The sequence below is a fragment of the Vanacampus margaritifer genome, chromosome 15 (genome assembly GCF_051991255.1).
Source record: "Vanacampus margaritifer isolate UIUO_Vmar chromosome 15, RoL_Vmar_1.0, whole genome shotgun sequence".
In the NCBI taxonomy this organism is placed as follows: domain Eukaryota; kingdom Metazoa; phylum Chordata; class Actinopteri; order Syngnathiformes; family Syngnathidae; genus Vanacampus; species Vanacampus margaritifer.
In genome coordinates, this window is record NC_135446.1 from 6088518 (window position 1) to 6099957 (window position 11440).

An 11440-nucleotide genomic window follows, 5' to 3' on the forward strand; every position below is an offset into this window, starting at 1 on the left:
GTGTATGGTTGTTTTGATTGATTGATCAATTTTTATTTGAATTTGATCTTTAATTGTTGTAGTTATAATTCATTATCATTGCTATTGTCATTACTCAGGTAGGCCTACAGGGTTTTTATTTGTTTGGGAAGGGTATTCATATTATTATTTCGCGTAATTTTACATTTATTTGTCATGCATGTAAATGAGTTCCATCCATTGTCCTTCCCACTTTTCCAGATTTAGCCCTCAACCACCCATTCACGACATTTTTCTAGCTTTGATCACGTTGGGACTGACCCGGAAGTATTCCAAACGGAGCGCAATATAAATCCAAAGCGGACGTAGAGGCGCCCTCTGCAAACTGACTCGTAACTACCTTGCAAATCGTCATCGAGTAGGAGTGCTGCTGCTGACTTCACTTGGTTTCGATATTGGAATTAACGCCTGATCTCGAGCCACGAGGTTGGTGTTTTATTTTGTTTATTTCTCTAATGGGAATGCGGCGCAATTCAATGAAATTAAGTCTGGTTTGCCTTATTTTGGAATGATGTCAAAGGTTAATTGGTGATGTGGTCGTTCATTTGCTCTATCGATTTAATTTTGTTTTCTGGAAGTCACGCCAGTTGACTAAAATGATTTTAAAGCACATGTTGCTGGTTCACGTGCTCACACTGCATGGCCAATGTTTGACTTTGGGCTTACCTGTCAAACAATCAGTCTTGAATGACATGAATTACTTTTTTTTTTTTTTTCGGTCAACGAACAAATGTTGAAACTTTTTCTTCTTCCCGTTTTTAATCACATACTTTAATGAGTAGGCATGGTTTCAACGTTGTTAAACGTCATTGAAAATAAAATTGCTATGATAAGAAAAATGTGAAATTGGTACTTTCAGGGGTCAAACAATTGCAACTTTTACCAGTGGCATATTAAATTAAATTCAATGTGATACAGAAGTGTGCATTTTCTGTTCATATCTTACGGCCCAAAAAACAAATGAGGATTTAGAATTCCTTCAGGATACAAGTGAAAAAACAGTGTGCCGCAGCGGTTCAACATATTATTTGCAAAATATTTCATCCCATTCAAACAGGCTCAGGGTAGACGCCAGGCACTGCTTTTATTTTGTAGGGTTTTGGCAAAGTCAAATGAAAGAAGTACAGTACTTGTTTTCATTTTAGTTTGACTTTGAACAAATACAAACATTGCATTAGTAGTCCAATTTAGAATATTGCTCTAAGCTCATAAATGCTTGCTACTCAAGTGTAGTTTCACAAAGACTATTAATGCCTCTTTATATATTATATATATATATATATATATATATATATATATATATATATATATATATATATATATATATATATATATATATATATATATATATATATATAATTTATTTATTAGTTCTGCCTCCTGTTTACATTTGGGTGTAATTCCACAGTTGACCACTAGATGAGATACTACATTTGACTAAAGAAGACGACTGGAAACAGTATTTCAGATAATCTTAGATTTTGCTGTCGCCTATTGAATGTCACTCCTTTAGTCTTTCTTTTTACACCTACAGAATTTGAGAGAAGTTTGTTAGTTTTGAAACAGTTGCATTTTTACTGTAAAGTAAAAGCATGTAAGCCTATATTTCCATATCTTTATTAAAAAAAAAACATGACATTATTATTATCCCTTAAGATGTCATTAAATAATCAAAAATCTTGATCATTCCAAAGTAAAAGCAAATGTTTTATTTTGAGTCAACACAGAGATAATTCGCTTTCATTGAAGACTACAGAAATCAGATATTTACTATTGAGAAGCGGAAAGTCTGAACATTTGGACTATTTTAAATGTGAGGGGGAAGTATCTAACAGATTAATCTATTATCCAAAAATAATAATCAATGAGTTTGATAATCGATTAGTTTAATTAATGGTAGCACCTTTATTTCCCCCTGTTTTAGTTGTGGAGCCTAGCAATGGTGCAGCTTCCGCCTTCCCCTAAAAGGGGTGTCACACTTGCCAGTGAACAATCAGATGAGAAGAAGGAAAGAATGGAAGGTTCTGTGATTGTTGCCAGTCCAAAAGGAGACTTACCTGCAAGCCCGGGCAGCCTGCCGACCTTTGACTTCCCCACTTCCTATTCTGGGTATGAAACCTACATAGAAGATGGACTGATCTGCCTCAAACACAAGATCCGCAACTTGGAGAAAAAGAAGGTAGGAACAGGAAAATGTGGGAAAAGATCTTATTGGAGTGCGTGTGGATTATTTATTTACGGTTTTTGGTCTTGCTTGTCGTAGCTGAAACTGGAACACTATAAGAAATGCCTTGACTCGGGTGAGAGTCTAAACAAAGACCAAATGGTGAGTACATGTTTTCAAAATGACATCGAATTGTGTGGTTAGCATGACTAAGCTGTTTGTTTTATTTTTTTCCCTTTAGGCTGCTACTGATCATTATGAGCAAGTGGTGCATAACTTGAAGTTTGCCAAGGAGCTCCATAAAACCCTAGACAGCTTGACTCAAAACGTAAGAGTTTAATCGCTAGTTGACACTTACTTGATCAGAAGAGTAACATTTGCCCCGGACAAAACAGCTGCTGACGTCACAGAAGAAAGCAGTAAAGAGAGAGCATTTGGTCAGGATGGAAGTGGAGAGGAGGCGGCTAGGCATGGTGCTACAAGTCCAACACCTTCTAACCAGCATACAACAGGCACACGTCAAGAAAGACCTACTACACGGACACAACCAGGCACCTTACCTACCAGCGCGCCATCTGAACAGCTTGAGCCAGCTGGCCGCATTACTCGGACAAGGGCACCATGACAAACAGAGGTGAGTTTTTCAAGCCTGACTTGATTTTGACTATTGTTCTTGTGAATCCCTGACCTCAGAATAAAATTCCACAGTTCGGAACATTGGGAAAAATTACCATTCTTCATCATTTATTTATATATTTTATATATTATATATATTTTTAATTATTTAAATTATTTTATTTTTCCTTATTTTCTTCTGACCTCTAGGAATGTTTGAATTGTCCATTTGTGCGCTACTCAACTTAATGTTTGCTGGCTGAGGTTCAGTAATCGTAAAAGCGAAGACGTGTGCGTATATGAACCGAATAGATGCGCAAACGGGAGTAGACGTCACATGATGGACTAAAATTTTCATGAATTTTGTCTTTCCTGTGTTGAAGTTTAGAGCAGCAGATGGAGCATGCGGCTGTGATCTACATTGACCTTCTGGAGGGAGAAGAAAAACCAGTGGTTGGATCGACCTGTACGTATGGGAAAATTTGCCGACGGGCGTGACTCCGGCGCTCGACGTGATCTTTACAATTCAAAGGTCCTCTGTCCCTGGCAACCATAGTATAGTGCTCATGAGCAAAATACTGTATTAACTGTTTGTAGTTACAGTAATGGCTGCTAGAGGGCGCTAGAACGCTGCCCTACCACTTAGCTAAGTCACCCTTGATGTGTGAAGGAAGGAACCATGTGGTTTAAAAACAAGATTGTCTCAAATTTGTTTTGCAGTCAAATTGCTGAAAGAAGAGCTTACCAAATTACTGAACTGCAAGTACTTCTCTTGTCTGTCTTCCAAAACAACTCCAGGTATGTTCAAGCAGATACAGCTGTCATTGTTGTGATTACAGCCACTGTTTGACTCTAATGCTGTGACTAGTGCTATTAAGACTCATTTGTATGCTAATGTATAGTGTATATACATTATGTGACCTTAACACATCTTGATGATGGCCTTTTAAGAGGACAACAATGGCGAGCAGATTATAAATAATAATAATAATGATGGTGACAATTACATCAAAGTATGTTTTTGTGACTGTCCGATCTCTTTGTTTGTCTTTGATAGCCAAATCCAAGTTGACGTGCGCTGAAGTTTCTAAAGCGGTAAGGTCACAATTCACTTGTTTGTTTTTAAAGAGGGGAAACTGAAACTCTACAGTCGAACCTTTGAGGTCAAATATAATCTGTTCCAGTACGCTGCTCTCTGTTACTACGACTACTACCCCAGTTGCATTAGAAAGTTGTTGTTTTTTTATTTGATTTTAACTCATTCACTGCCATTGACGCCTATAAACGTCAAAAATTCATTTTAACTACTTCTATTAGTTTAACATTTTTCCCCCACTTTTGTTAACGAGAGAATGAAAACCTAGACATTTTGTTTTTAATAATCTTTTTTGTTTTGTTTTTAGAGGGAGTCATGCAATTACATTTTTTAATTGTAATTAATCACATAACTTCAATAGTTAACTCACAATTAATCACACATTTTATATCTGTTCTAAATGTCCAATAATTTTTCTTCTAAGTTTTCATACTCTTGTTAACAAAAGTGGGAAAAAATGTTAAACTATAATAGAATAGTTCAAATGAATTTTTGACGTCTATGGCAGTGAATGAGTTAATCAATTATTGTCTGTTCAAAACAAAAACTTTTGAGCTATTGTTCCACTGAAATACAGATTTAACAACTTGTCATTACTATTTAATTTCATGACACTTTTCCCACGGCTGTAACTTAATGTCTGCCATTGAGTTTTCTTGCTCAGAATTCTAATGACGAGTTTGTTGTTCTGGGACAGGATGAGCCAATTGACTGGTGGGATTTGGATTTCTCAGATGAAGGCACCACACCTCAGGCTGCAGTCACCAAACCATGGAAAGGAGCAGCCACTTTCATCCCCAAAGCGCCCGTTACCAGCAAGTGCAAATTAGCTACTAGTAGGCAGGTAAGCTAATGCCACCTTGGCTTCATGTTTTGTTAGACCTATATTGGTGAAAAGTTGCAGCCACACAAACCTAGCTTTTTCAGAGAAATGTCTCTGAAGTACGGCTAACTTTTTCTTTTTTAGATATTGCGGGGTGGGGGGGGGGGAAATCCATGTACACTTGAATCCACTGAACCGCAGTCCAATAGTACCAATATTCTTGGCCTAAAAAATAAATTGGTATAATCTTGTAAGAGTGCAAACGGTTTAGTATGGCACAAAAAGAATAGAGGGAAGAAAATAGCAATACAAGTTAACAGGCTCTGCCAGTTAACAGGCACAACAAAACCACACTGTGGCGATTTAAAGTAATGTAAAAAAAACTTGAGAAAACATCATTCACAGTTCTAATCATCACAATTACAGTACAACAAATGTCATCCTTGGGACAGAAAACAGGATGATAATGTCATGTGAATGTGTTAATTTTCTTTGATTCCAGGAAAAGCAGAGGAAAAGTAAAAGAGAGCAAAGGGCCAAAATCGTGAGTACAAAATTGTTTATTACCCCCCCCCCCCCCCCCAAAATGTTGAACATGACACCTTGTGATTGTTGGCAGGGCGCTGACAAAGGTTTACCTGAAATGCAATTCAGCTCTCCAACCTTACCCAAAGACCCTGTGATGAGGAAAAAACACTTGGAGGACTTGATGACCAACATCCATGGCTCTTTTACTTTCATGCAGGTGGAATGTAGCAATTGCAAACTTGGACCAGTGTGCTAGCAAATTGATAGAAAACATAAGCTTTGATGGCAGGTACTGATTTTTACGTTTGTCTCCAGGATTCTCTTCTCGATTGTGTGTCCTCTCCGGAAAATCGAAACTCGAGATTTAAAAGGGAGCCATCAGAATTGTCGTCATCTCCTCTGGGTAATCGTCAAATTTTAGAATGAATGTTGAATAGGTTTGTGTCGCTGAAGTGCCAAAGAAAGAAAACTATCAATTGAGAAATTTAGAACTGTACATTTTTGTATCGTAGCAATCCCTTAACGCGATGCAAATTGGCAGTCAGGCAATGCCCCCCCCCCCCCACAAAAAAAAGTACCAGTGCCGATTCAGCCTTATTTTAAAGTGTGTGTTAAAATATTTGATTTTGCAATGTTCTTTAAAAAAACACTATTCATTTCTGTAATGTTCTATCACGTGAATATACTTTTTTTTTTTGGGGGGGGGGATAAATCTAATCTTCGGTCTAGTAATCGGCATCGCAAATTATGTTACACCAGTGGTAATGTTAGTTCGCACTTCCAACTTTGGCCGTTGCATTCTATTAGTTCACCACTGGGTGGCGCTAAATTCTACACACAGTCCCATGCATAACTCTTGTTGACTTATCAATTTTATTTACTTAACTACTGTTATGGAATTTTCAGCAGTTAGGTGAGATAAATGAAATCGTCTGGAAAGCAATTTGTCTTTTGGGTTTCTATATATTCGAAGCTTCAAATATACACAAGTCTATGTGTGAGTGCGCAGTAGAATCACAGGAAGATTGTTTATGCTGCCTAGTTAGGAATTTGGGAGGAGAAAGGGAGGGTCAGCTAGACAGGAAAGCAAGCTTTCTGTTCCCAGCAGGCTAATCAGTCAAGGTCACTTTGGTATTCCTTCACGTGCAAAAATACAGGTGTCCACAATACAATAGGCTATAAACTTATGTTAATATGTGCTGAATAATTCTTTTCCATAACACTACTTATATTTATTACTTTATTTTCTTTTACCGCGGACTGATTTTATTTTCATTTTTTAATTCCATGTACATCACTTTGTATGCAGCAACAATTGTTTTAAAGTGCTTTATAATTAAGTTGAGTTGAGCATCAAGGATGTGCTGATGTAATGTAAAGCACAGTCTTAACAATAATATTGATTTGTTAGTTTGAGAAAAATTATTTACCCCAAATATTTAATACGTGGTGTTCTTTCTCCCAAACAACAGCTGTAAGAAACTCAGGTGATGCCCTGCCGAAAGAAATGCATGTAAGCAATCATTTACATTTAGCCGTGTCTATCAAACACACTGGAAATAGTTTCCAATGGCAGGTTTTTGTGACGTGAAAAAAATGACACCAAGAAATCTTTTCAAATTTTCCACCATTAATGTGACTACATTTATCAATTTCATCTTTGGTGCAGAATATCATCCAAATATTCCAAGAATCTTAAATGGCAAGGCCGAAAGCCAACTTTGAAAACCCGTGACCTTCGGACCTTTAGGCCATCCGTGTTTTTCTTCATCTGGACCTGGGGTCTTCGTCAAAGTTCCAAATAACAGTCAAGTGTTTGGACACAAACTTTAGACTTCCCCAAGAAAGCGGAAAATGACGAGGAACAATCATCATCTTTGAAATAAAGTTTTGTTGTACTGTTTACAGGTCACACTAAAGGTGGAAAGTGTTTACAAATGATTTATCTTGGTCTTTTTTATAACCACCACAAAAACATGACATCTGAACAGGGGTGTGTTGACTTTTTACATATATACTGTATATGTATCTATTGTCATGGTAAAGTGTTAATCACTTCATCTGCGTTCACAGTCCACCCCGTTACCTACCAGACTTCTAGACTGCAAAGCCAGACTGATAAATGGGGATCAGTGCCTAAAAAGCTTTGGGCTGGAGATTTCCTCACATGTAAGATTCTGTGTAACAGTATGACATGTTTTGCAATATCAATTTTCACCTCATGTTTGTTTCCTCCTTCTTCTACAGGAGCCTCTGCATTTGGCTGAACAGAAGAAATTTTCTTCTCCGTTGTTTTCCACGCCGGAGTCTGCCATCTCTGTCAGTTTGAAGTAGTGTTAATTTTATCCGCCATTTTAAAATGTGGTCTCTGTTTTAGTCCAGTTTCAATCACGGTTGTTGGTTTTTAATCATAGTTAGTTAACCTCATCCTGTTTTTATTTAGTTTATTTTTAGTCTAATATAAATCTAGCATTTTAGTCCAAGAAAATATAATTTTATTCATCTAGTTTTAGTCAGGATAATAATTTTACCCCTGTATATATTTTTTTGTCAGCAGATTATGTTGAACATTTCGGATCTAAAACTATCACATAAAATGTTCTCAACTTTTTGATGGAAAAACAACTTGACACACAATTACAATATATCAACAAGTGGCTTTGATGGCTACAAGCTAGTAAATTAGCCAGCATTAGTTAGCGGTCGGATTAACATTATTGTTGGAATGTTGTAGCCGTTGGAATAATGTTACGTTATAACTAAGATTTACTTCTTTTTTTTTTTAAAAAAAACAACAAAAAACTTGTCACCGTGAATCCTCTTCCTGTTTGTGCATGTTTCACTCGCTAGTGGCAGATTTGAAAGGGTGTGTGTCACATGGCACTGTCACAGACAAGAGTTTACAAAATCATATAATGTTCGTCTTGTTTTTGTTCATGAACTAAAATGTCCATAGATTTTAATCCAGTTTTTATTAAGTGAAGTACATTTTCGTCTCTTCTTCATTAGTCGACAAAAATGCATATGGATTTAGTCAATGTAGGTTTTAGTCCGGTGAAAAATGTGCGATGACTGAATTATTTTTGTTTAGTTTCTGTTGACGAAATTGACACTAGTTTGAAGTCCATATGTGTTGGAAGGGGGAAAATATGGAGTAACTTCAGATGGGTATTATACATTGATAAACGTGACATTTTGCCCCATGGCTAATATGTACTCTGTGACTCTCCTCATTTTCCGGAAGCTGGGACGTGAACTCGTGTTATCATACTTTGTGTTCCTCAGGCACTGGTAGCTGAACCGGGCAAGATTTCTCCCTGTGACAGGATGGCACTGAGCATCTCCATCCCTGCTCCAAAGCACACATTCTCCACACCGCCCACAAGGCAAACTGTCACCTCCGTGCAATTTCATGACATGCCATCAGTAAGTCTTCAAACTTATTTGATTTTGTTGAAAGATAATTGAGCAAACTGCTCTCCGTTATGGACAATCATTTGCATCCTCTCCATGAAAGACTTGAGCAACAAAAGGGCTTTTTGTCAAAGACTCATTCAACTCTGCTGCTCTATTTCAATCACATAGCAACACTCCCCTGTGTATGAGCTTTATTTCTTAGTTAAACTTCATTAATTGTGCAAGCTTGAATATAGGATGAATTTCAATAGCGATTATCATGCTAATTTAGACACCAATCTCTTTTTATTCTAGGCCTTCAACGGGAGTGCAAAGGTCGAGCCCAAGTACAGCAATTCCAGCACCCAAACACCACCCGAGTTTGCACCCTCAGAATATGACTCGCAGACGCTGGGTAAGTCTCTGCTGGCCTTTAAAGGGGAACTCAACACCAAGTTGTCTAAACTTGTATTCAATTTCACAAAATAAGCTGCTTAGACTGCAGCCAAATAGTTTCATGGTATCGTGTTGAACATTTTAAGCAGGAAGCACATTTTGATACTGGCCTCTGATTTGTGTTTGGCAGGGGGGGCGTGCATTTTCCAGACTCATCTCAAGAACTACGGCCCACTCTTCGGTGCTCCAAGGGTAAGTCAATCTCTTAAAAGGGAAGTCAACCCCCCAGAAAAATTATTGACAATAATGTTGTATGTGACCTCACTAGTTTAAACATGACATTATGGTTAATATTACATTTGTGGAATATGAGTTAAGCGGCCATTTTGCCACTTGCTGTGGACTCAAGATGACATCACAGTGTCTCGGGTAGCAACCAATCACAGCTCTGCTTTAGAAAATGGATTGGTCGTTGCTTGAGCCCTGAGCAACTTTGATGTCATCTTCAGTCGACAGCAAGTGGCAAAATGGCTGGATTTTGCTTCATAACTCACATACCACAAATGTAATATTAATCAGGATGTCATGTTTAGACAAGTGAGGTCACGTATAACAAATTATTGTCAAGAAATGTTTCAGGTTGACTTCCACTTTAAGCTATGCTACTGGTAAACGCTTCGTGGTAAAGTCCCCGCCAAAAGTAGGCCAATTATTTTTTGCTGTACACTAAATTCATTTGGTTTTGACGTCGAATAGCTTGAGTATGAAAGTTATAAAAACATTTCAGCTTTTTATTTTCATGTTTTTCTGACAAAAAAATTGAGACTGCGAAATCATTTCAATCTGTACAACTTAAGTGTGTGTGTGTGTGGGGGGGGGTCTTTTAGAGAGGGGAAATTTAAAAAAACAACTGAGATAATTTATTTGCACAAGTGTGCACACCCTCTGCTAACTTGGGATGTGGCAGGGAATCACATAAGTTTGAATACATCTTCCATGTAGTTAGTGTGCATGTACATGCTGAGCAGAAGTTAGCATGCCAAGTGCTGCCTGCGTGTTCAAAATACGTTTTATAGTCTTTAATATGTTTGTAGGACTCTGGATCCCAGCATGTCTGTGGATGTGGAGAACAGCATCATCCCAGTGGTAAGGACACAATCTTTTCTATTCTCAAAAAAAAAAATCTTTCTTGAATACAGGACCAGCCATGGACAAGGAAATATTATACACGTGGGGTTTTTAGATTTGGGGTGCGATTTTGAACTCTAATTCTCATTTTTCTTTCATTAACAATTACGTCTGTGTGTATTGCATTATTCTGCCTTTACAAAGATAATGCTCCGCTTTGATTGACACAGTCAAAGGTACACACTTTTTTTTTTTTCTCCCTTTTTTCTTGTGGAGCAGCCTGGCGCGAGTCGTCTGGGGTGAGCAGCCCAGACCGTGCGGAAGAATTCACAATGGCGGACTCAGGACATGGCGATTCCCTGCCCGTCTCCGTCGTAGAGGTCCCGCATAGTCCTCAGGGCCACCATCATACTTCCGTTCTTCCCATGCAACTTTACCCTGTCTCCCAGCCGCTGAGAGTTGCATTCACGGCCTCTCGCACCGTCAACTTTGCTCCGGGTAACCTGGACCAGCCCATTGTTTTTGATCAGCTGCACTGCAACTTCGGAGAGATGTTCGACACACACATTGGCTGCTTTACCTGCCCTGTAAATGGACTGTATGTTTTCATGTTCCACATCCTTAAGCTGGCAATTAATGTGCCGCTTTACATCAACCTGATGTGCAATGAAGAGGTAATGGTGTCGGCGTACGCCAATGATGGTGCACCGGATCACGAGACCGCCAGCAACCATGCCATCTTGCCCCTCTTCCAAGGTGATCAGGTTTGGCTCAGATTACATCGCGGTGCCATTTATGGAAGCACCTGGAAGTATAGTACATTTTCTGGTTTTCTGCTTTACCAGGACTGAGTTCTGTGCACTCTTTTGGCTTTGTACCAAACAGTTGACACATCATTAGGTCGGCCAGCATACTAGTACCTTTTTTTACCCAAAAGCTAATTATAGATCTATGCATCTTTAAAATGCGAAATTGGGTTTCTGACTTATTTATTGACCTAAGTAGACCAACAACTTGATTGCAATGTCCGTAGCATGAAGGTAAATTGTGGACAGTCAAACTTGCTGTGGGCTCTGATGGAAGGAAAACTGTTTTGGTGGTGGGTATGGTGTTGAACACAAATGGCCAATATGTTGAATTGAAATCCAAACTAAAGAGGTCAATTTAGCCTCTTGACGTGGCTTAATAAAACTTGAGCAGTAATTCTTGTGTGTTTGTATTTTCTTTTTCTAATTGTCTATAAGTGCATTGCTCACATGCTGACTCTACTTACAAC

General features: G+C 38.2%; 1 protein-coding gene across 1 annotated transcript; it reads left to right on the forward strand.

Annotated features, from left to right (window-relative positions):
• The first annotated feature begins 275 nt into the window (after positions 1 to 275).
• On the forward strand, positions 276 to 11367 carry caprin2 (caprin family member 2). The gene is made up of 20 exons (XM_077545407.1): positions 276 to 444; positions 1943 to 2197; positions 2282 to 2344; positions 2424 to 2510; positions 2578 to 2816; positions 3181 to 3263; positions 3518 to 3595; positions 3855 to 3892; positions 4591 to 4737; positions 5219 to 5260; positions 5336 to 5461; positions 5560 to 5647; positions 6717 to 6757; positions 7318 to 7413; positions 7492 to 7563; positions 8530 to 8670; positions 8956 to 9055; positions 9227 to 9288; positions 10131 to 10182; positions 10444 to 11367. Exons 2-20 carry the CDS (start codon positions 1958 to 1960, stop codon positions 11013 to 11015), a joined length of 2367 nt encoding a protein of 788 aa, XP_077401533.1. The 5' UTR covers positions 276 to 444; positions 1943 to 1957; the 3' UTR covers positions 11016 to 11367.
• Positions 11368 to 11440: the final 73 nt, after the last annotated feature.